This window comes from Colobus angolensis, unplaced genomic scaffold (genome assembly GCF_000951035.1).
Source record: "Colobus angolensis palliatus isolate OR3802 unplaced genomic scaffold, Cang.pa_1.0 Scaffold613, whole genome shotgun sequence".
NCBI classification, from domain to species: Eukaryota; Metazoa; Chordata; class Mammalia; order Primates; family Cercopithecidae; genus Colobus; species Colobus angolensis.
In genome coordinates, this window is record NW_012119744.1 from 520340 (window position 1) to 546963 (window position 26624).

The 26624-nt window shown below is 35.9% G+C and overlaps 1 protein-coding gene across 2 annotated transcripts in view; it reads right to left on the reverse strand.

Moving 5' to 3' along the window:
- The window catches only part of ADGRB3 (adhesion G protein-coupled receptor B3), a 748566-nt gene that overhangs the window by 427840 nt on the left and 294102 nt on the right, over positions 1-26624 (reverse strand). For both annotated transcript variants that reach the window (XM_011963584.1, XM_011963583.1), the window contains 2 exons: positions 14197-14361; positions 13588-13752 (listed from right to left, as the gene is read on the reverse strand). In XM_011963584.1, coding sequence (XP_011818974.1) covers positions 13588-13752; positions 14197-14361 — 330 coding nt within the window. The remainder of the gene's footprint in view (positions 1-13587; positions 13753-14196; positions 14362-26624) is intronic.

Below are 26624 nucleotides of genomic sequence, written 5' to 3' on the forward strand. Positions count from 1 at the left end.
CTTGAACCCGGCAAGCAGGGTTTGCAGTGAGCCAAGATCGTGTCACTGCACTCCTGCCTGGATGATAGAGTGAGACTCTGTTTAAAAAAAAAAGAAAGAAAGAAAGAATAAAAGAAAAGCAGTCTATCTAGTCATTCTTTTAGTCAAAGGGAGGAGGCAGAGGTGAAACAAACAATTACTTGAGTGCAATTGTGATGAGCACTTCAAACAGTAAGTACAGGGTGCTGTTTTAATCTAAAAACTGAAGAATTAAGGAAGGCTTCCTGGAGGAAGTGACATATAATTAAAACTGGCAGTGTGAGGTACAATAAATGCTCCAGGAAGAAAAAGCCTTCAAAGGCCTTGAAGCAAGGAAGATCTTGGGGCATCCAGTTCAGCAGGGCTGGAAAGAGAAGAGTAAGGCCAAGTGTAATGGTCTGGTGAGAGAGGCCATGATTAGAGCCTATAAGGCCGCATGGGCAGCCATTGTAGGGTTCTAAACAAGTGACACGATTCAATTTAAAATTTTAAGATCAGGGTGCCTTCTGTGGGTAGAACAGATGGCCAACGCCGTGGAGGAGACCAATGCAGCGCTTCAACCCTGAAACACTGATGGCTTTGGGTAGGACGAGTACACTAAAGATGAGAAAAATTGGTGGACACAAGGTAAATTGAGGAGGCAGACAAAACTATGTGGGAATTTAGGAAAACAAAGGGGTCAAGGATGATGCTTGCTTTCTGAGCTGAGGAGCTGGTGCTATTCTCCTCTATCTGCCCCCTTAATCCAATTTTCATGCCACATCAAAAGAGTAATCTCTAAGATGAAGTTTAATCCCATAATTTTCTGCTTAAAAACCTCCCATGCTTCTCCAGTGCTGACAGGATAACACGGCAAGAACTGAGATAGCTGTGCTCAGTGTGATGCAAAGGCCCTGCTCGTAAGGGGCCTAGCCTACCATTCCCATCATGGCTCATATTTACTCTCCTATGCAGCAGCCACACAGTTAATTTTTCTGAATAGTTTTGATCTGTGTTTGGTTCAATCCACAGAGGTGAAACCCATAGATACTCTTCTTATTTTGAGGGGTGAAATTCCTATTTATCCTTAAAATTCTGCTTAAATGATGTATTCTCCAATAACCCTTTCCTAATATCTCAGTCATTGAATATATGAATATTATAGCTCTTCTCAGAACAGATTGAAAATACTTGGATACATCTGTGAATCCCCCCGATTCCCCAGTGTTGCTTTTTAGGAGACTAGCCATGTTTTACCTTATCTTTTTAATCTGTTGTAATGAACTCCAGTGGTATATAGTGTATAGTAGGTGTTCAAAACACTTTCATTAAATACATCACTTTTACTGGGGGAATAACATACCAACGCTATCCAATAAAACTTTTTGCAATGATAGAAATGTTTTCTATTCTCACTGTCCAGTATGGTAGGTGCTAGGAAAATGTGGCTCACGCAATTGAGAAGTGAATTTTGGATTTTATTTAATTTTAATTAATGTACATTTAAATTGAAATAACTACTATGTTGGACAGTACTGTAATAAATGATATTCATGTTTCTATAAATGCCAACCAAAAACTATTATAGAATACTAAAAGAAGGAAAATTAGAACAAATGTTAAAGTTCAAAAAATACATCATGAATAGGTTATTACATAATTGAATTCTAGATACAATGACTAGCCCGTTTTTAGTAACGACATGGCAGTAGTTAATCTAATCTGACTGCCACATTTGATTATTCTTTTTGTTCCATCTATACATCCCACTTCTGTTCATTATCTCCTTCATTATCTCTTCATTTATAATCTTTCCCTTTCATTTCACTTGTACTGTCTTTTTGGTTTTCAATGCTTTGAAATTCAAATTGCCTTTAGTTCCACTGGTGAACTTTGAAATACATTTCATAAAACCTGTTTCTATAGCTGAATACTAGATTTCCTGATTCAGTCGTGACATAAGAAAACGAAGATTCAATTTGTATCATGAACTTTTTCATTTTCCTGTGGGGGTATCAGAAAATTTTTCACATTTAGTATTATTCTGGCAGAAGGTACTTCGTTGCTCCCTGCCCCTCCCCCATGGTCAACTGTGTGGTCAGAAAATGAAGTCATTGCAAATCTTAGCCACTAGATGGCACTGGTGAGCCAGTAGGGTGAAACGTTTACTGGGCCGACTGCGAAATTTGATGGGTTCAAAATTAAGGTGGGGAGTAACAGTAAATATGTGAAATAAGTCAATGCTTGATTTTGTTTTTTAAGGCAACTAGTTGGGGAAAAATAAAACGTCCTCTTTTCATGTAAGTACAATGTTTAATGATTAAACTAGCGTCAGTTACAGCTTACCTCTCCTCTCCCCTGCTCCACTTTCACAGCTTCCCACCAGCTGCGCAGCCTTCTCCACCCTTCTTCAGTATTACAGGCTGACTGCAACCTCAGAGCTTGTGCGCAGGTTTTTTCTGCCTAGACTATCCCCCGCCTCCTCCCCCTCAAACATGTCTGCATGACTCATGTCTTTCTAGCCTTCAATCTTTTCTTTTCTCAAACCTCACATTCTTAGACCCCACTGACTGCCCCTCAAACACTCTCATCTTTCTCTGCTTTATCTTTCTCTAAAGCACTTGTCTATCACCTTGTAACATCTATACATGTTTTTAGCTGATTTTTTTTTTCTCTTTTGGCTAGACATGTTTTTGAATTACCCTATTTTTTAAGATCACAGAGAATGAAGATGATTTTGCAAAAATACTGTAGACATTGTGTGTGGGGCGGGGGTGAAGGCGGGGGTGGATCCTCTAGCAGTAGATAGCCCGTGTCCAGTTAGAAGCAGAAAGACAGGGAGGTTAGCTACTACAGTTACCTTAAAAATTAGTCAGAAGAGGTTTCCGGGGTCTCATGTAATGACTAAGTTTGGCCTTGGAGGGCTATATCTGACTTAGTAAGAGCCTATAGGACCTTTTTTTAGAATCCCCCAATGTGCCCTACACACATCCTCACTCTGGTTAAGGAAGAAGCTGATTAAATAGTTGTTTTCCTTTGACCAACCACATCTTTCAATTAGTGAATTTTACCTTCTTAGTGACCAACAGTTTGGTCTACCTACAAACAGACAAACAAAATGGAAAGCAAAAATCAGTAATTTTTTAAACCTAAATATGTCAACAACTTTTCGTTTTGTTCCACAGTAAATTTACGAAGCCTTGGAGTCATTGTGCTTCTTGGAGACAGAAACTCCTACGCAAATTATTATTATTATTAATTATTAATTATTTTTTTAAAAGGAAGATGGCAGGGGAATCATAGATTTACAGTTGCAAACTCGTCCAGGGTTTTCAGCTTTTTAGTAGTAATGTCAAATAACACCGCTGCTTTAAATATTTTATCAAAGGTGACTTGGCATTCTTTTAAGAGTCTATCTCAGAAAATAGGTCCATTTATGCTTATAACAAAAGCAATATAGCTTAGACATTAAAATAACAATTTATTTTCTCTCACCTCATCTTTATGAATTTTCCAGTAGTGGGATCTTTGTAGGTACTTCTCAGTGCCACTTACAGAATTCATTCATTCAACAAATATTTACTGGGTACCCATCATATCCCAGTCACCTTGTTAAATACTACACATAGAAAAGGCTAAGTAAGAATAATCAATGTCTCTTGACTCCTAAAATTGTCATAAAGATAATAATTTGAGAAATTACAGTACACAGGATGGTCACTCTAAGATGGGAAGCCCTGACTGCTCTGGGAGTACCTTAGGGAAGAGTGTGTCAGCGGAAGATTTCCAGAGGGATGTCCAGGTTGAGGTGTAAAGGAGAAGCAGGAGTTCACCAATGAAGAAGGGGAGAATGTGTCATGGGACCCACATGTGGGAAAATCCAGGGAGCAAAGAGAACTGGGAATAACCAAGGTGACCGTTTCAGAAAGGGTAAAGTGTAAAGTTGGGGATAAGTAGAGGTGGGCGATTGCAGGAGGGGGAGGGGTAATATATGATGAAGTAAGCAAGGATCTTGACTTTATATTACGGGCAAGGGAAATTTATGACAAGGTTTTAAATGCTTGCTATGCCTGCAGTTTGGAGAAAGGATCGAAGGACAGAGAGCTGAAGACAGGGAAGGCTACCACAATCTAAATGATGTAATTAGGGAAGGGATAAAGAATCATAGGATGTAGATTAATTCAAATTTAGGAGGTAGAATGGGCTCAGCACTATGGCTGATTGTATGTAAGAGGTGAGGAGGATAAAGAAATAAAAGACAGAACTCAGGTTTCCGGGAAGGATATCTTATGGCTAACTAGACCCTGAACTACAACATATGAGGAAGAGATGACTTGGGAGAGGATATGCTGAAAATAGTTTTGAGTTTGACATATCTAGGCACATATAGGTATTATAAAAAAGTTAATTGATACATATGATGGAATCAAATCTCCAGAAGAAAACAAGCTAGAGATAGAGATTTGTTTTGATTATTTTTCTGTTTAATGGCATCTCTGTGTGTTTTGTAAATTAGAAAATAAATAACTAGCTGAGGTTACTCTCTGAACTCAACATAAAAGCATACGATTGTGCAGCAATAGGAAGGATTCTCTTTTTATGCCTTAGCTAAAAGGAATAGTAACTTTGTTCATCAGCCCAAAGATCTCACTGTTTGCTATTACTAGTGCAAAGATACAAAAATCCATTTGTAAGATACAACTGTACTTGAAGTCACAAGTATGTAGTTAGCATGTCTCCTTAAAGTAAAGTAGCAATTACCTAGTGATTTGTTGTTAATCTGTCTATTCAAACTGATTTTCTGACTCTTAAAAAAATAGCAGAAATGATATAGGGCTTAAATCAATTTGGTGTGGAAAATGAGTTTTCACTCCATATGCTAGAATTTCAGCATTAAAAAGAAATTGATTATAAACTATAGAGCTGACATACACACACGAAAAGAAAAACATGTACTACTCAAGACCCCACATTTCAAAATTCGTTTGTTGGCCATTCATGAATTCTTGTGTTTGGGGAATTCCCTGTGCTGGAGGATGTGGCGGAAAATAAGACGGACCCAGTGTCTGTGCTCAGTGACTTACAGCTCTAATTTCCAAGGTGGAACCTACTGCTGCTGCTAAGGTCTGTGGGAAAAAGAAGAGTGTTTATGGAGTATGTTTCATAACAGCATTCCTCATATAGAAAATGGTTTTAATCTGTCTCACATTGAAACAACATACAATTATATCAGCAATATTTACATAACATTATGAGTTATTTTTCTTACTGTGTTATATATTTTAATTCACGGGATTCTTATAACCTTGTGAAGTGAACAGAATTGTTATTCTCATTTCAAACACGAGGAAGTCAAGACAGAAAAGTATTTAGTGTTTAGCCTGAGGCCACTAAGCTAGGAGATGATGGACCTGTGGTCAAATAGCTGAGTCCATTCTCAGAGAAGTTTACCTCTTCTTTAAGCAGAGGAGTTTTTTTTTTTTTTTTTAATTGTTATGGTGGTAAACAAGTTATTGATACATTTTGGAAAAATTTCTTTTTAAGTCTGGAAGTTAGCAAACCATGAATTTTCAATTTATTAGCAAATGGTACATATTGCAGATTGTTTAAGTACCTGGTGAACAGTGTTTTATATACATACTCATAAGCAAATTCTGTATTATTATTGTATAATTTTATATTTAAACTTAGCAGACAAGATCACTCTAGTTTCAACCTGAAAACAAAGTTAATTAAAAAATTAGCTAACTAACTTTGAGGAATAACTCTAAAAAGCTATTTACTAACTTTTAGTTATACTGAATTTTATACGGGGGTATGCTCAACATTTTGCTGGAAAGTTGTGTTTACTAAGTGTCTGTGTTACCTTAGGGACAGCCAAAGATGACAGTGAGTCTTAGCCTTCTCTAGGTCATAGCACATGTAGAAATGATAGTATCTGGAGGCACACTGGGAGAAGTAGGCAAGGCTACTGAACACTGGAGACCACTAGCCACAGTCTCCTGCCTTGTCGGTTGCTCTGAGGCTTTAGGAACCACTATTCCGGCGCAGTTGGGACCAATCCTCCCATGACACGGTAGAACTGCCTTGAGAAGCTCTGGCTTAAAATAATAAGCTGGGCTGAGATTTGGGGAAACTGAACAACTCGCTACAGAAACATATATTTTTCCTACCTCCCACATCTCAATTACTTATTTCCAAAGAAAGAGGAGTCATACCACAATTTATAACTACAAAATAAAAAATCATATATGTGATAGAAATGCTCTTCCAGTAAATTAGTCCATTGAACAGACTTTTGAAAGACTGAAAGGTCATGAAGTGTAAGGCATTAACATCAGTCATCGCAAACTTTTTATTCATATGCTTTTATATAAATGTTTTCATTAGTTATAGCTTTTATGATATGAAATAAAAACATTCAAAAGGGCTTGACCTATTATATTTAACTAGGCTCAGTGAAGAACCAGGAATTCAGAAGACTGAGAACAGATAGTTCATCTGCAGTGAGCTGGAATTTCAACAGATATCATCATATAATAATAATAATAATATATAATAAGGAAATATCAAACAAATGTATAGGGGTTCAAAGAAGAAAGAACACTTATGAGATTGTGGGAGAAAGAATTACTAGGAGAGCAGACATCTCTTAATGGATGGGCTCTCAAATTCTCCCATATCAACAGATGAGGATAAGGGAGGGGACAGGGACATTAGGGGAGCCCAAGTGAGTAACAGTGCAAACAGCACCGTAAGGGGAGAATATGCACCCTTGCATCCAGAAACCAGAGGCTGCATCTGCTTGATTCTATTACATATGAACAAATGTATATTAAAATATGTATCATAAATGAGTAGAATGAGATAACATTGGAAAGCTAGTGAAGCTGATAGAAGTATTAGAATCTCAGGGATCCCAGTAGGATGACATTTGGCCAGTAATGAAAAGCCACAGAAGTTTTTTGAGCAAGCGAGTCATAAAAACAAGGCTATAAAGAAGAGAGAATAATCAGATAAATCTGTGTAGAAGAGATTAGAGAAGGCAGGGGTTGTAATAATATGGGTAACAGACAGAGTACATGAACTGCCGCTTGATGATCCTAATTAGCTCCAGCATTACATCCTTGAAATAATCTTCTGCAGCACATATTATTATCCCTATTTTATAGATGAGGACACCAAGGCCCAAGTCGGTACTTTGTTGAACTCCATAGTTCAGGCTCTTTCTGCTGCACTGCTCCTTCCTTCCTGGAAGCTGGTGGTGCAGGAAGTGAAAGCAGGGCCACTGAGAGAAATACCATGATGGACTCCATCTAGAAGAATGAGGAATCACTCCAGGTGACACCGAGGATCTGGTGGTCAGAGAAGAAGTTTCCCCAGTCACCTAGAGTCTGAATGGAGTCCCAGGTAGGAAAGGAATATCAGGTTTTGTGAGTGATTGGGCATAAAGGTAGATTTGTGGGCATTGCTCACAGAAGCTACAGTTGGTGAGAAAGAGATCAACCAAAGAGGAGAGTGCTGGGGCAGAGTCTTAGGTCATTCATATGTCAGGATACACAAGGTGAGAAAAGTGTTGATGAGAAACATCAAAGACCAATATTCAGATTTAGTGTCTTGGTAAACATTAAGCTCAAAAAAGGTTTAAAAATAATTTTAAATCTCTTAATTTAAAATAATTGTTAAACAGTTCCTAAAGTTTATTTTTTCCCAGAAAAAAATGGTGTGGGATGAAAAATATACATAAAAAAATAGTAAAAGGTGGTTCTTAAATTTTTCTTTTCAATTTGAGAATGATCAGCATGCTGTTAAATATTTCTAAATTGAACAACGTAGGGTAATATAAGATTACAGAAAATTGCTTTTTAAGCAATTCATGGCAGAAACTGTGAGAGTTTTATCAAAGCCTCATCTGAAGAAAATCTGATAAAATGAACTGTGACAATAAGTATCTCCACAGCAACAGGTTTGAATAATAGACACCTGGTATATACATACTGTATCCACAGTAGCACTGTCTGTTATTAATTCTTTTAGATCTCAGCGGGTCTTCCCCAAGTCTGCCCATAAAACTCTGCTTGCTTTGCTGCAGAACTGTAGACTAAAATAGGTGGTAAAACTCATCCTTTTTGAGAGGATTGGATACTAGTTTAGGTATTAAAAGCAACAGGTGGTCTCTCTCATCTGTGGGGTATCTTCAAGTTCTAATTCACTTTCCTACTTTTTACTATTTATCTGAAGTGACTTGGCAAGAACAAATAGAACATTTAATATTAAAGAAGTCAATAACTAGTGAGACCTAATGTCACCATTAAATTCAGTGGTTGGTTTTAGGTGAACAACTGGTGTGGACACTTGCGTAGGACCTAATTTGCTATTCCCCAAAATATGCAGTCAAAACACTAGCTTTAACCTTTTGAAGAACGCAACAGATAACATAATTCCTTAAAGAATATACAGATAACATCTGAAAGCAGAAAATAGTATAAATTCCAATGGAACAGGAGCTTTAAAAAGCACTATTTGTGCTTAATTAAACTTGGTCTGAAATGAAAAAGGTAAAGCAGGTGTCAATTTGTATGCAAATATTTCATTATACAGTAGTGTATTTTCTCTTTAGAAAAGAAATGCAAATTTTATAGTGACATATTTGGGTTTCTAATAATGATTACATTCAGTCTTAAAATTGAGTGCTTCAATAGTTTAGAAGAGTCTAACTTATTAAACTTGTTAAACTTGTCTCAAAGACAAAAATATTTGTATCAATAGTGATTAGTTCACTATCCTACTAACTGGGACTTGAGAAGAAAATAAGTCAAAGTGAGCTAAGAACTCTTCTTCCTCCATGACACCATCCCACACCAAGTATTTTATATCTGTACGTGTAAATATTAGCTAATTAGCTAATACTCATGGAGGATAAGAGGCAGGGGAAATATACTGCTCAGGAAGAGAGATGCTGGGGCTGGAAATGTCAAGACTGCAGATCTGTGTCTTGGCAGTGCCTGGTTTTACATCAGACTTGTTCAAATGATACCCAAGTTGTTTCTCCTGCTCTTCGTAGTACAGGAAAAATGAAGATTGGAGAACTGAGAGTTGGAGAATGACTAAACCATCTTTTTTTGTGCACAACAGCTAGTTAATAGTCCTATTTATCTTTAAATGACTGCTGTAAAGAGATCTTATTTTGGCTGAAACATGAGGTGGCTAGAGGCACTCAAAATGAATTGTGTTTTCATTATCAACCAATTCCAGAAAGAATCCCTCATTATTTATGAAAAAGGATGACAAAAATAAAATTGTGCAATTTTGTTGAAGTGATATTTCAACTTTCTCCCATGGAACAGAGGTAGAGGACTGTATTCCACTTCTTTGTTAATTTTATCACCTTATCATTATTATTTTTACTAGAAGTTAGTGCAACCCAAAGAATGATTTGCAGACCAGCATCTTCAGCATCACTTGAGACCTTCATAGAAATGCAAATTCTCAGGCTCATTCAAGACCTACTGAGTCAGAATAGCTGGGGGTTCTGGCTCAGGAATTTGTGTTTTAACAAGCTCTCTGGGTGATTCCTATGTACACTGAGGTTTGGGAAGCACTGCTTTGGACAATGAGGGAGGCACTCAAAAAAAGATAGGAATGCAAAGTAGGCAAGCTTTGTGCTGCTTCTTTCCTACTGAAGCTAAGTTAAAAGACAATTACTCAGAAACCAAAGGAAGACTCTCCTGGTCTCCTGAGAAGACATAATCCTATGGGAGAGCAAACTTACAGAAATAAGGAACCGTTACTTCCAGAATGACATATCTCCTCAGCAGGGTGGGGATGGGGATCACATTCGCTGTATTATAGGGCACCAAATCCTAGTACAAATGTATTACAGTGTTCAAGACAAATTTTGCATTACCAACACTACTGCTGCCCTCCTTTAGTATGAATATTTATAAATAAACATCACAATAATTCCTACATTTCTGGTCTAAGTTGCTAATACTGTATACACTTATGATATGGCTGTCTTACTTCACAAGTGTTCATCAGCACATTCAACCTGGAGGCTTCACCCACCATTTACAGACAAAACAACTGTGGTTCCGTGAAGGAAATTTTATGTATAAATAAAGTGTAATTTTTACTTGTAAATGGTAGGTTCCAACTTAGCAGTTAATGACTAAAGAGTAATGATCCTAGAATTGGAGTTATAGAAGTAGCAAGCCCTTCTCCTAAGAACAGGGCAAAGTGCTTCCTAGGAAGCTAGAACATAAACTTAGGACAACCCAGCAGTAACACTTGCTTTCTGAATATTATTAACCAGGATAATATTGGGGTGAAAATCAAATTAAAAACCTAAAAAATATTATGTGTGACACTGTAACAATTTTAAAAATTAGGGGAGCTATTACCATCCTACCATTTAAACCTTCAAAAGCCTGAGGATATACAATGAGACTGAGATAAATGAAACCATTATCTGGTGAGTCTGACCAGTTTAAAAATTAGGCCACTTATTATCTCCCTTGTAGCTATTCTATTTCCCAACTATCATTATTTTAAAAAAATATTTTTTTCATCTCTACAATTATTATTTTTTTATTTTTTTTATTTTTTATTTTTGAAACGGAGTCTCGCTGTGTCGCCCAGGCTGGAGGGCAGTGGCCGGATCTCAGCTCACGGCAAGCTCCGCCTCCCGGGTTTACGCTTCAGCCTCCCAAGTAGCTGGGACTATAGGCGCCCGCCACCTCGCCCGGCTAGTTTTTTTTGTTTTTTTTTTTTTTGTATTTTTTAGTAGAGACGGGGTTTCACCGTGTTAGCCAGGATGGTCTCGATCTCCTGACCTCGTGATCCGCCCGTCTCTACAATTATTTTTTATGAAAACGAAAGAAATATTTTTTTGTGGTCAATGATGATATTTTTAATACTTATTTTATCTATCTACCAGCAAAGAAATATCCTAATCTTGAGGGGAAAATAGTTTTATTTTTCATTTTTAGTAGACATCATAACAGCTTTTGATTAGATCCAGATGATTAATCATTATTTTCATTAATTATTCAGACAAAGATGGTTATATATTATATTTCTCCTTCCTGACAACAAAGGACCTCTTAGCAAACTTGATTAATTTGTTTTGACTCCAAATGTGTAAAATAAATAGTAGTTGTTTTCAGCAACTTGAAGAAAAATTAAGAATGAATAGACTAAAAGTAATACTAGAAAAACCATATTGTTTAAAAAAATTGTTGAAACTTTGTTGTTAACACAAAGACAAAGATGCCTTAGAAAATGTTATGGTAATTTGAAAGTTTTCGCAAGGTATATTGTCAATCTGCACATAAAAAAGTTAAATAATTAATATAAAAGAAAAACCCTTTTTGTAAATTAAAAAAATTCTCTAAGCAAAGCAGAGGTATTTTTGAAATTAACAGTCACACACAATTTCTGATGAACAATGCAATTTTTGTTTATATAAATGCACTAGACTAGGATATATTCAAAAGCTTGGTGTATACATATATATTTATTTATATTTATTTGCCCCTGTATAAGTAGTGATGTTTACATTATTTAGCTGATTCAAGAATTCTTTTTAATCATGAAAATGGTATCTATATGCTTGTAAGTAATTTGTGGTTCTTTTCATATCATATAATTGACAAGCATAAAATGAAAATGTTAATAATACCAAAAATGTATAGTGTTTATATATTTTTTTTTAGTTGTATGTGATTTTTTTTAACCTGCCTTAAATCATGAAAGCCAGCAAACAAGCCCAGCAAATAAGGTACACTGTCTTTTTCATAAATAGATCTGTAAAATGTTTTTCAAACAGCAGGTGGCAATCTCTGTAAATCTGATTGCAGCAGGACTATCTTGGCTCTATATATGCAGATGAAAGACAGTTTTAAAAGACCAGTTAAGAACTGTGGTATGCTCAGACTGGTTTAGATAACATCAAATATTGAAGGGGTTGATTTAATTATGTTTACTATTCTGTGAAATTTCTCCCTAGGCAAAATAAATGTTTTTGTTTAATACATCTTAATTCCTCTTATGCAGCACTAGAGGAATTTCACAGTGCTAATCTGAATAGGTATCATCCTCTTAATAACCCTGCATGCTGATTACTTCTTATATTGAATTCATATGGCCTTAAGAATTAGTAAACCTAATTTTAGATTTTTTTTTTTTTTTTTTTTTTGAGATGGAGTCTTGCTCTGTCGCCCAGGCTGAAGTGCAGTAGTGCAATCGCGGCTCACTGCAACCTCTGCCTCCTGGGTTCAAGCTATTCTCCTTCCTCAGCCTCCTGGGTAGCTGGGATTATAGGTGCATGCCACCACAGCTGGCTAATTTTTGTATTTTTAGTAGAGACGGGGTTTCACCACATTGGCAAGTCTGTTCTCGAACTCCTGACCTCAGGTAATTCATCCGCCTCGGTCTCCCAAAGTGCTGGAATTACAGATGTGAACCACCACGCCTGGCCCTAATTTTAGATCTTTTTAAAGCTCCCCCAAAACTCCAACTGACATATTGTTACTATTAAAATCCAGTTCTGTTGTTATTCTTAGTGTTGTACTATGAGAAGTCTTTATAATTCTAACTATGGAAAAATACAAAGCTTTGACTCCTGGATATCTCTTAGAATACCTTGGTTTTTCTAGTTGAAACAATCATGTGAGATAAAGGCAGAAATTCATAGCATTCTGAACTGAAAAAGAACCTCAAAGATCCCACAACCAGCTGTACTCACTACCCCCAGGAATCAGACAGCCAGAGAGATCAGTTAGCTTGCTCACAGAGTTACTAGCAGCAACAGGACTCTAAGTGGGTCTTCAAATTCTCTAGGTTCAGCACGTTGACACTGTATTGTCAAGTTTTAAAATTCTGTCCTATCACATCTTTGGTATGTTTATAGTATTTTTCTTAGGATATCATTATAAAATCCTGACTTTCACTTACTTATTGAGTCCTCAGTGTGTCAATAATATTTTAATGGAATGTACCATGATTAGGAAGGAGTTTTTGTTCCAAATGATCCTGTAAAATATGTGCTGTATAATCTGGGCAGTTTCTGGCCTTTCATTATTTTCTCTGCTTATATGTAAAATCTTTTAATGTAGCAGGACTTTCATTTTTTCATTAGCATTAAGACTTTATACTTTCATTTTTTAAAAATGCATTCCTCATAGGAATTTCCTTTGCCAATGAAAAATGGGGCAAAGGCAAGTAAATGTAGATAACCAAGATCACACATCAAGGTGAGAGTAATTAGCAACAGAACTTAAAAGCATCTGAATGTCAGCAACACTTCTTTATCTTCTCATTCATTTCTTACGTCTTTACATTTCCAGTACGTATATCCCAAGGCAACTTGTTTTGTATTCTCCACAAACAAATATTTCACATGGAACAATTCTATGACACATAAACAGGGAATGCTCCACATAGTAGAGAAAAAAGTAAATTGCCACCTATCATTAGTAGTCCTTTAGTTGAGGAAGTATGACCCTTAACCAATGACAATATTTTTAAATCTTTTTTTTTTTTCAGGTTACAAATGTTTCTTTTGAGATAATTTGGGTTCATTCTCACCAGGGCATCGCTGCTCACTGCATCTTCTCACTTCTTCACCCGTTCCTTCACATTGCTGCCCTGTTATCACCGCACCCTGACAGGTCCTTATTCGCCTTTCCCAGCCACCATCACAGGACTTGGAACAACCACTCCAATGGCCCCACTGATTCCACTGACCATTGGCTGAAAGAAATGTTTCATGGTCAATGTCAGTCGTCTACCGCATACTGCTTTAAAAATTTTAAAATCTGAGAATGTTACTACCCCTTCCATTTTTGTTAATCTACCACTGTGAATAAACTTTATTCAAATATTTAACTTACAGGTCATATATAGAGCATTGAGATGAACAGTGTAAAGAAGTGTAAAAAGTGCAAGCTCAGTGCTAAAATTCCTCAAATGTATTCATAGTTCATCTCCTGAATTTTACTACTTTACTAGCATGGCATACAGTAGAATAAATTCTGGTATAATTGGCTTCATTAATAAACACACACACACACACACACATATATATATATATATACTGATTATCTTATTTCATAGTTCTGGCACAGTTCTGACACATTTTATAACGTGTCCTTTATACACTACGAGTGCCCATTATATGCAGAAATCAAGCCATACCTGTACATTCAGGGTTGTAGCACTCTCTGCTTTCTGCCCATGGCCCTCTGCATTCGGAGCCTCCATGGGCAGCTGCAGTGCACTGCCGGCTTCTCTGCTGAGTCCCATTCGAGCACGTTACTGAGCACTGGCTCCATGAACTCCACTCTTGCCACTGTCCATCAACTACCAAAGCAGAAAAAGAGACAGTATAAGGATATCTTCCAATAGGAGAGGCTGTACAGAAAGTACCTGGTGAAACCACCCTTGAAGACGAACCCCTATCAACGGACTATGAATTAATACAATGAAGGTCACACCAGCATGAGATTTTATTAACTCCCCAAATATTATTGCCTTATTTTCTCACTTTTATTTTCTTTTATATATCCAGCATATCTTTTTTGTTTTGTTTTGTTTTGTTTTGTTTTGTTTTGGAGATGGAGTCTTGCTCTGTTGCCCAGGCTGGAGTATAATGGCACAATCTCAGCTCACTGCAACCTCTGCCTCCTGGGTTCAAGAAATTCTCCTGCCTCAGCCTCCCAAGTAGCTGGAATTACAGGTGCCCACCACCACACCCCAGAATAATTTTTGTATTTTTAGTAGAGATGGGGTTTTACCATGTTGGTCAGGCTGGTCTCAAACTCCTAATGTTAGGTGATCCACCCACCTCGGCCTCCCAAAGTGCTGGGATTACAGGCGTGAGCCACTATGCCAGACCTCCAATATATCTTTTGATTCACTTATTTCTCCAAAAATATTTATTCATCACTCAAACATGCAACACATTGTGCTAGGAGATGGGGTACACAAAACAGTGAACAAACTAAATACTGAGCAAGACCTTATCGAGCTCATGTTTTAGAGAAAGAACCCCTAGAAATAAACCAGAAATTGCATGCTAGATAAATCAATTACATGGCAGTGTTGCAAAGGATAGTTTCAGGACATTGTGAGATAAGACTTTGGAAGGTCCAGAGAGTCTTCCTTGACAAACTGAAGCTTCAGGCAAGCCTTGAAGGATAATGAGAAAATACTTAGGATAAAGGTATGTTCCATGCAGAGGAATATACAAAGGTCTTTGGAAGAAGAATCATGGGCATTTCCAGGAACTGGAAGGAGGTCATTGTGAAAGGCATCTAGAGTGCTGGGTGAAGAGAGATTGCAGAAGTTTTAAAAAAGAGAGAGGCTAGATTTTGCAAAACTTTCATCAGCTGTATTAAGGATTTTGAGTATTATTCTCAGATGTTTAAGAAGCCATTGAACAATTTAAATAATAAATTCTATTATCAGATGTAGCGTAGGATTGAGGCCAAATTACAGAAGTTGGGAAGGATCTGAGTTGTGATGATGAGGCAGTGCAGATGCAATGTCTGGGAGAGATTAGAAAGTTACTAGGAATGGGTGGTGAGAAGAAACTGAAGAACTGGCCATGGGAGCTGAAGCAAAGAGAGGATCCAGGTGACTCTTAGATGGCTGTTTTCTGGTGACTGGAATTTAATATAGACTGCTGAGCTTGATTTATCTTTGGGAGATTCAAATTGAGATTCATGTATTCATTCATTCAAATAACTTTTGAGAATCTATTAGTCATCAGACACTGTGATAGGTGTTAAGAATATACACAGAAATAAAAGAATATAAATCCTAACCTCAAAAATTTTATAACTTGGGACATTCTGCATGCAAGCAGATACATAAATACATAAATAAAAGTTTAAAGACAATGCCATGTTAACATGAAACATGAAGTATTTAGGCTTCAGAGGACATACTGCATCTGTTGGGGATGTAATTATAATAGACATAGAGTGCTGAGTTATGGATAATTTAGATCAAGTCAGCATTGACAAAGGCACAATCCCACATGCCACAAAATAGAAATGAGCAAAGGATTTAACCAAAAATACTTTCCAGATTAGAATGTGCAAACTAGCATGTAAATGTTATAAATGCATCAGTTTATGGAAGTCTACTTTTTTCTAATATCAGTTCATAGTTCTTAGTCAATTTGATCACATGTGAAAGAGAATTCACCACAAATCCAAAATTTCAAAATAAGCTAATATTGCTATGAAAATCCATCCAAATAAACAAGAAAGCCTGGCAGAATATAATAAGTACCTTCAACCTAACTTCAAGCCTAACATGTAGGTATTAAAAAGAGGTTGTTTAATAGGTATCTAGCTGTACTTAATAAACCCTTTATGAGATTTTATAAAAAATCACAAAATGTCAATTTAATTATTCCATTAATATAATTTTAGCATCTCACTTTATTAAAAGTACCTGATATAATCATATTGGCTATGTAGTCTATTTTCTAGACTAAAAAGAAAATTCTAGTGAAGCAATAGGATATTATAAATTATCTATTTCTCCTCTATTTTAGCTTTAAACATGAGTGCATTTTTCATTTCAGAATTTTTCTATTCAAAGATAACATTTATTGAGCTTGCAGTATGAAGCCTCACCATCCTAAGCATTCTGAGAAGGGTTTATAAAAAGAGATTCATGCCCTACGCCTTACAATCTATTTGGCAAAAGGATGTACAGTTATGCACACTATTAAGAACATTCAGAAAGAAAGCAGCACATTAACAAAGGTGAATTAGGTGCTGCTAAGCTAATCTTAGTGCTTAGTGACTAGAATAAAGGACTATGTGATGTCCTTAAGTATTCTGGCTTAAGGTAAATTTTGATTATGATTTATTATGAAAGCAATAGTTATATGCTTTCTGGCAAAGAGAGGAAAAGACTGTCTAATGAAGATGTGATGTCTAGAATAAGCAAGTCAAATGTGGAAATCAGAGAGAAAACAATTTGGCAGGGGACTGTATTTCTATGAAGAATTACGAAGGACCTTGCTGAGATGATATTAGGAAGAACAAGAACATCTATTTGTGAAGTGTTTTGCTCATCAGGCTTTTACTGAAATAGGACTGCATCAGTAATAAAAAAATGTTTTGAGACTTTAAATTCATATATTTATAGTTCTAGTTGTTCAATCCCTTCTGACCATGTACATATTCTGTGTTAATGTTAAAGCTTAAGAGTGAGTTAATATTAAAAATCTGAGGACAATTTGAGGTTCAGTGCTACTATAAACATCCACAAAACATGTATTTTAGATCGGGTCAGTTTTGTTCACAAAGTCAGTAACAGAAAAAAATAATACAATTGAAGATGTATCAAGTGGGCATTTTTTGCGATTTTATTTTACACTGAGAACCAAAATATCCTTTTATTGAAAATTAATGGCACTGTTTTTTTTTGCAAGCTTTTAAAATTATTTTAAATTATACTTTAAGTTCTAGGGTACATGTGCACAACATGCAGGTTTGTTACATATGTATGCGTGTACCATGTTGGTGTAATTACACTGTTATGAAGGAATTGGCTTGACAAAATAACTCATTGGATATAAAAAACAAAGGAGGAAAGGCCTAATATTTCTTTAGTGTGTCAAGTCCAAATCATTGAGAAAATAGATAATTGAAAAGTCAGGTAGGAGAGGAATATATAAATTTAACTTAAAAAACTAGACAACAGACTATATATATACACACACATATATATACATATAATATATACACACATATATACACAGACATTATATATATACACATGTTTATATATATATGATTTTTAGTGCCAAATATGAGACATTGTTTTAAGTTTTTCTTTTCAGTGATATTCTGGATTAAAAAAATATTAATGGATTTGTTTTACGGGTCATAGCCCCATAACACTTCTGGAAACAGTAGTGTCATTCTATGAATGAGAAAAAAAATAGAGAACTGGGAGGCTTTGGGGAGGTGGAAATTAAGAATTCTGTTTTGGATATTTAAGCATTTCCAGATAGAATTTGTGCATTATCTTTTAGGGATAAATGTAGAGAAATGTAAAAATAAAACCAATCTATCATATAATATATCTCTATTTCTTTTTTAATAACCACTCATCTAGGTTCTCTGAGATGTGAAGGAACAGCTTTTTTCTTGTTATCTGATGTTAAACCGGGGAGTTAAAGTGCGGAGGAAGCTGCTTCTCCTTCAACCCTGCATCCAGGCTTGGCTATTTATTTTATTTTATTTTATTTTATTTTATTTTATTTATTTTATTTTATTTTATTTTATTTTATTTATTTTGTAATTATACTTTAAGTTCTAGGGTACATGTGCATGACTTTTTACCTGGCTCAGCAGCGAGGTAGTAGAGACAACCAATGCCTCTACCCACTCAATGCCTGTTCCTTGTGTACGGCTTCCTTCCAATATTTGTAAGAGGGACCTCTCAGGGTCATTGTAAACCTAGGAATTTAAAAACACCTCAAAGCTTTCTTTCTGAAACTGTGTTTCTATTGAAAACGGATTCACATCTCAGCATTCTGTCAGGAAAGAGTTCCCTGGTAAGTTGGGAAAACGTAAACACTCCACAATCCCTCTCAGAGTCTCATAACACACACAGGAGTAAAGATTTATAGAGAATTTAGTCTGTGATTGTCATTGTTCAACTGCGCCACGGGGGAGCTGTGGTGATTAGGACTGGCTAAGCTCTGCTCTTATGAACATAAAGTCTGGAGGCTGTAGTGGGGGCAGATGATAAACGAGCAAAATGAATAAACCAGAGCGTTTCAGTAGAGGTGTTATGAAGACAACGTGATAAAGAGGGTGATGCGACAGGGAGTGCTCAGGCAGTCTCAGGAGAGGACGATATTGGAGCTGAGTCTGAATCACTGCACAGAGCCAACTCTTAATTTCCACTTCGCCAAAGCCTCCCTGTCCTCAATTTTTTTTCTTATTCAGTAAAATGACACTAGGGTTTCCAGAAATGTTATGGGGCTGAGAACTGTAAAATAAATTCACTAATAATTTTTTTAAAAACCAGAATATCACTGAAAATAAAAATTAAAAATGAAACAATGTCTCATATTTGGCACTAAAAATTATTTTACATGTAAAATATCTGTTGTCATGTGAAGGTCTGTGTTCAGGAACAGAGAGAAGGCTGGGGCTTGTGGGGATCCTGGAAAAGGAGAGGTGGCAAGAGATGGGTTCAGATGCTGCGCAGAAGCCAGATCTTATAGGGCCCTATAGGCCATGCAACCAGGGAAGATGCAAAGTATGAGAAGATTTTAAAGTAAGGAAGTGATAAGATATAATTTACATTTCAAAACTTAATATTGTGGTTTTGTGTAGAACAGATGGTACAAGGGCAAGAATGGGTACTGTGAAATATTGAGGAACTATACTGCATATAGTCCAGAGACAGCTGACGGTGGCTTGAATTATGGTGGCATCAGTGGGCATAGAAAAAATGTGGATGGATTTACAATGTTTTCTGGATGTAGAGCTGGCAGGTTTGTGGTAGGGTATAGAAAAGTAGAAAATCAAGGTTGACTTTTAGGATTTTAGCTTAATCAAATAGGTAAAGGGTTCATCATTTTATTGAACTGCGTTAGACTAGTGTTCAACAATTTGGGTGTATACAGCTCTTAAATCAAAATGTCTATTTTTTTCATGTTAAATTTGGAATGCCATTTTAGACAAGAGGCAAGTCCTGCAATGAATTTTGCAAATTTACTTCTCAAATTTAATTGAAATGTAATCCCCTAGCTACTTCTTTTTTTAATTAATAGAACACCATTTAATAAACACTGAACTAGAATACATAATTTCTTCTCTCATATGTAGCCAGGTCAGAATCAACACTTTCTTAGGCTGTTTCAGTTTCTCTTTTTTCTCATCAGAAGCACTTGCAGTTGGATTCTTTTTTCTTAATGTTAGTTTTCAATTTAAAAACTCCAAAAGTCTATTGCTTTCTGAGCCATTCTACAAAAGTGACTAAGAATCAAGAACAGTAAGGCTGTGTTTTGAAGCTAGGAGAATGCTGAGAGATCAGCCTGCCTTACCATCCTGTAACATGCTTCCTTATATACCAAAGTCATACTGGGGACAATTAGAGTTTCACCTCAGCAGTGTGACAAATTACCATATTTTCTGAAACTAGAAGAGTTAAAACTGCAAAGACTAAATTGCTAGGTTCCTGGGGTTGACTTTGTGATATGAATCTCCTCTTGCCATACATATGGAGTTGCAATTGGGCTCACTTTGAAGACAAAATTGCCTTCTTTATACAAGAGCCAAATTAAATTTCATAATACATTTTAATAAATATATTGTTTTCAGTCTATTTTTACATCCTTACCAGTAAATGTTGACAACTTAGAACAGGTTAGATAAAAAGGACCACAAATTGGATTATGTTGTGAATATTTTGGATAATAAAACTAGTATTTCAGCAACTGTTCTGGGTTGGGTATTCTTGATTGATTAAGTCATAGGTAGGAAAGAATTAAGGGGAGGGGGGAAATTTTGGATGCTGGCTTTAAAGTTATTTCATTTTGTGATGCCAAATTTGGAGAGTTCAGATTTGCAGTGAGTTGGGAGTTACCCAGGGATCTGCAAAGACTCTTTCGGTACACAAGACTGAAATGTGCAAGAGTCCAGCTTCTGCCCAGCATAGTAGCTCATGCCTGTTATCCCAGAGCTCTGAGAGGCTGAGATGGAGGGATTGCTTGAGGTATAAGTTTAAGATCAGCTTGGGAAATATAGTGGGGCCATGTGTCTACAAAAATAAAAAATAAAGTTAGCAGGGTGTGGTATTGCACACCTGTAGTCTCAGCTAGGAGGCTGAGGTGGGAGGATGCTTGAGCCCAGGATTCCCAGGTACAATGAGATATAATCATGCCACTGCACTCCAGCCTGGGTAACAGTGCAAGACCCTGTCTTTAAAAAAGCAGAGTACAACCTCTTGCTTTGGGCATATGTTGAAAAGCAAAAATCTATCTTCCATTTGCCATTTTAAAGTAAACTACATAGGAGGAAAATAAAAATGCAACATCATTTTTTTTTTTTTTTTTTTGAGATGGAGTCTCGCTCTGTCACCCAGGCTGGAGTGCACTAGCACGATCTCTGCTCACTACAAGCTCCGCCTCCCAGGTTCACACCATTCTCCTGCCTCCGCCTCCAGAGTAGCTGGGCTATAGGCGCCAGCCACCATGCCCGGCTATTTTTTTGTATTTTTAGTAGAGACGGGGTTTCACCATGTTAGCCAGGATGGTCTCGATCTCCTGACCTCGTGATCCATCCGCCTCGGCCTCCCAAAGTGCTGGGATTACAGGCGTGAGCCACCACGCCTGGTCCAAATGCAACATCATTTTTAAAAATTAGAATTAAAATATAACCAAATGATAATAGTAAGGCTAACAAGGATAAAAAAAGTAGGTAAGTTAAAGTTTGAATGAGAAAAAATACTAAATAGTAAAAGAAAGCAAGCCAAGATTAATCAAGACACAATTAATTTAAAAATCTTTTAGGTTAAGAACGGAAAAAACACTGGAATAATGCCCAAAATCTAAAATGACATAAAACAAATATAATTGTCGTACAACAGGTTAGAAGGCTAAGAAGATAAAATCCATATCAATTAAAGAACAGGTTAATGAGGCAGCATTTGACTTACAAATTATAACAACCTCATGCAAACACAATCAGGGACCTTTGAACCAAGTTCCAGCAAATGTTTAGAATCTTCCCACTCACTGTCTTCACCAGAAAGGCTCCCTGCAGAGAGATGGAGGGCAAGGCATTCTCCCATAGATGCTGCAGACCAGAATTTTAGGTTCATAGGAGACTGAAGCCTTTTTCTCTACATAACAGAAATATCTGGGTCCATCTGTTTCTAAGGACCTACTCTTAGGTGATTCTTTCTCTCTTCTTAGGGTTTGTAAGAGTATGAAATATACCTGGAAACTGCAACATGGCAGCATCCCTCTGGTAGGGTTTAGGCTCCCAGTAAAGCATTTCTCAAATGCAGTTTGATGGGTGTGACACTGCTCAGCCCAACAGACTGACACAGCCTGTATGAAAGTACTTCTTCCTAGCACAAACCTGGGAGAAGAATCCCTTTGAGTCTATGACTAAGACAGTAGAGCCCAATAATTATCTTAATATCCCTGGTTTATTTGACCTATTTCTTCCAGAATCCCTTCATTTTAATGTAATATCTTCATATAAATCATTAAAAAATCCTCTACTTTATTGATTTTTATACTATACAAAGTACTTCTACCTAATTATAATAATATGTCAATTCTGTAATATGGAGGGTAATTAATACTGACTCTATTTCACAAAAAAAGGAAATTGAAAAATAGAGTATATAAATTGCCCATGTATTTTAATTAAGGATTGGGACTGAATTTTAATCCATGTCTTCTGAATCACAGACCACTCTTTGTTCCACTGAATCATATAATTAAATCCATATATATATATATTTCAGTATATAAGTGAAGACTTATTTACCTACAGAACTTTCATTTATTTTAGTCTTTAATCTGTCACCAAATTATTATTTATCCTTGTACCTTATGTTATTTATACTCTACTGCATGGAAACATATCATATGGAGAAATGTCCACACTGAAAACAGTAAGAACTAAACTTAAATCATTAGCTTCTCTAATATTCAACTACTGACTAGGGGAAAATATTACGATAAAGTAAAAAGCTATAAAGAAAATTAGTATAAAACTTCAGGCTTTTAACTAAGATCTTAAGCTTTTTATGTTCCCCGAAGTGTTTAATTTTGGAAATGGTTATATAAATTTTATTTTGGGTATATATATCTATATAATTTTAATGGCAGTCATACTGGAAAATGCAACTTTCCATTATGTGCGACACTTTTCTCCTGTTAAATATTAATAAAAATCAAGACCATTAAGGACAGAGGGTTCTAAAGTGATCAAATCACCCTAGAGGGGCGATCACCATAAAAAGATACTTACAGCTAGACCTGATTAGCAGCTTGCCTGATGCCCACAGAAAAACTGTTATCGCTAGTTAGACCTAAACCATGTCAGAAAACATCAATAACATACAATGGCACTTGAGAGACAAAAACAAAGTCATAGTGCCACTCACAGCGCACCAAACATTCTTCTTTCTCAGCTAATCTGAGTGACTGCTATTTCTTTACCAATGATGGCTGGTCTTCCAGCCACGATTTATTAAGGTATCCAGATAATTTATTATCTGGATAATTTATTAAGGTATCCAGCCATAGAATTGTCACACCTTCCAAACAGCATCCAGTTCAGAACAAAGGCCGCTCGCTTCCTCAAACCCTCTGCCAAATCACTTCACACAAGCTCAGATCCCTTAAGTATTTCAAACGCTCCATTGTTGAGATCCCCACAGTTGCCCATGTTAGTTTCCCCTCACTCTCGAGAGTAACAAATTCAGCTAGGTCAACTGCAGGTGTGATTCTGATGAACTTTGGTTGAAGGGCGTTAACATAATACTACTAATACTTTCACAGTATTTACTCCCTGTGAGGTTCTCTACCTTACAGCATCTCACAAAGTCTTATGAAGTGGGTATTACTATTGTCCCCATTTTACAGATAAACTAAAGATTAGATGAGTGACATAATTATATGGAAAGGAAAAATCTACATTTAAATATGTGATCTCTTGCAAAAGTCCAAGATCACTCTGCTTCATCACATCAATGTATTATGAAACAGACATAGAAAATGTCCTTTAAATATTGGGATATTAGAAATTTGGATATGTTAATGTCAAGAAAATCCACTTAATTGTAATTTTTTGGTTTCCACCAGGTATAGAGTTGCATGGAGAGAAAAACAGGAAATAAAAGAAAATTTATTTATCCTCAGATATGTAAATTATTAGTTGAGAATTGACTTAATAATGGTCAATTGACCAATATTAAAGAATTGACCATTATTAAGTCAATTCTCAATTAATGACTACAATGAAAATCAGAGAAAATAGAAAACCTATTGGACCACCAGAACTTTGGTGAGATAAGTAAAACAGACCACAAAGACCATTGAACACACATATACACACACAAACACACACCTTTCCATAATATTTTAATTATTAGTATAGATTACAAAAGAAAGAAAAGGCCATTTTATGCTTATGAGCCAGGGAATTCCTTTTGTTGCTCTATGCCTCTTGCCCATCTTGTTTCGTCAGTATCAGCCCCCTGTTCTCAGACATGGGATGCAAATCAGTAACTAATAACTCAGACTAGGAAATACTATATCTTCTTTTCCTTTATCCTTATATGGATCGCAGGCAATGGTTTTCTCTCACCTCAAAAGAAGTGGGAGGAAGTTGTACATTGACTCAACAAGGAATCTGATAGCAAATTATCTACTTATAGGTATATATTAAACTCTGAATACATAAAAGTATTTCATGATTGGATATAAACAATGCATGTCACTCCTACATAGTGTCTATTTCATTAGAGTGGTTTCATATAGTTTCTTAAAAGCAGGAAGCTTTAAGACTGTAATGCTGTTTTAACATTATCCCACAGAAAAATCTCACTGCCCACTATTACCACAGCCCATCCTGTCAAATTCTGCAAAAGTAGTGAGTAGCAGGAGACAGTTTGTGGTTTTGCCTGTTTCTTCTGTCCTCCTCTTGTCCACACTCTATTGTAGGTCCTGATCTACATTCTTCGTTACCGATGTACTACCCATCATAGCTTTATTCTTAATATGATAGCTTAGGGATATCATGTAGGATGGTCAGAAAAAATGTTGCCTGAAACCACTGAATCCTCAAGTTACCATCTTTCATTGAAGCTAGCATATTTACATGAGGTTTTCAGAACTGCATTCAACTTTGCACATGCTGATGTCTGAATCTTCTGGATGGAAAGTAAAACTTTTGAAATCAAGGACTATATATACTTTTCAGCAGTACCTTACATTTGGTTGACAGTTAATAATGCTTTCATATCCAGTGAAGGTGCCTGAGTTTAGCTATAAAATGATGAGTTCTAAAGTTAATTTCAAATGTTTCCATCAAATAAGCCTACATATTTTAAAATCATAATGTCATTTTTTTGGGCACAGCCTAGAAACTTAAAAAGAATCCTAGTTAGTTATTAGAGTTCGCTTTCAAATACTAAGTTCATAGGGATACAATGTGATAAGAATTTTACATCTTTTATGATGCAACTAAATTCAAGAATGAAAATAACGGAAGTCAGAAATGGCACATGATACATTTAAGTACTCAAGGATATGCCCATATGCTCACTGATGAGAGAACATGAGCTAGGCCACATTTAAAAATAATATAGTCATAATACACAAAAATAAAGGACCTACATGAAAGAAAGCCATCTGATTTTGTTGGACTAAGAGTGCTTCCAGTGATAAGATAATACTACTAATATCCAAGTAGCTTAAAACCTTGGTTACTACTTGAGTGATAAAGTTCCACAACTGTATCAACTTAAAAAAATGAGTTTTCACATCTGAACTCTAACATAGCCTCTCTACTGATATCTAAGGTTTTGCTCCTAGAAAAGCTAATGGAGAGCAGACTATGAGAAACCTGGTTCACAATATTTTAACCGATCAATGCCATTTTTATGTTTGTATTTATGGAGTCCAGCTGACATAAAAGAAGTAACAAAAAAGTATTTAAAAAGTTTCTGTAGTTAGTTCTTGTCTTTTATTTCCCCATATTGTCTATTTCTTGGTACTCCATGGACAAATAAGAGTAAACTATATTTGATTGTATGTAAATGTTACAGCTCAGCATTGAAAAAAATTGAAAAATATATAAAAAAAAATAAACTTTTCCAAATCTTTGTTGAAAGCATAAGGCATGACTACATGTGTGTGTGTCTGCCTGCCTGTGTGTTTATAGAGAGAGAAATAAGAGAGGATGTTACTGATCTCATAAATAGATTTTCTAGTACTGGTTAACAAATAACTAATCATGGTTTTGACCCTCTAATATTCATAATTGCATGAATATTAACTCATAAGTTATATTCATAATTCACAGAATTCATAAAATTTTAGGAAATAATTACATTAGTCAGTAAAATAATATAATTATAATTATTTGCCTTCATCTTTAATTCTATGTCATTAAGTACAGGAACCTAGTAGTCCTTCTCTGAAGGGAACAATTAATCTTGTTAGATGACTTTTGCATATCTACACATTGGACTGTTTTCATATTCTTAACGTTTTATATATTTAAAACTTCCAGGAGGACTTTGAAGTATTGTTTCATAGTTCAGGACATTAACTTGAGGGTATTCAAAGGGTCAGTGGGACTGAGGGTGAGTTGTAGGATTTATTTGGAGGACAACAGTATTGGGATCCCAGCTATGTTGCTTGCATGCAGAATATGTAACTAAATGGGCTAATGAGAAAATCTCCCCAAGAAGACAGTGATTACTTATATTGATCTTTGCCATCTTAGCCTTTGCAATTCTCCATTCATGTCTCTTTCTTTAAAATGTGTCTTTGCTGGCCCTGAGAGATTATATAATCTATGTGTGTGTATTTTCTCCCATAACTTGCAAGT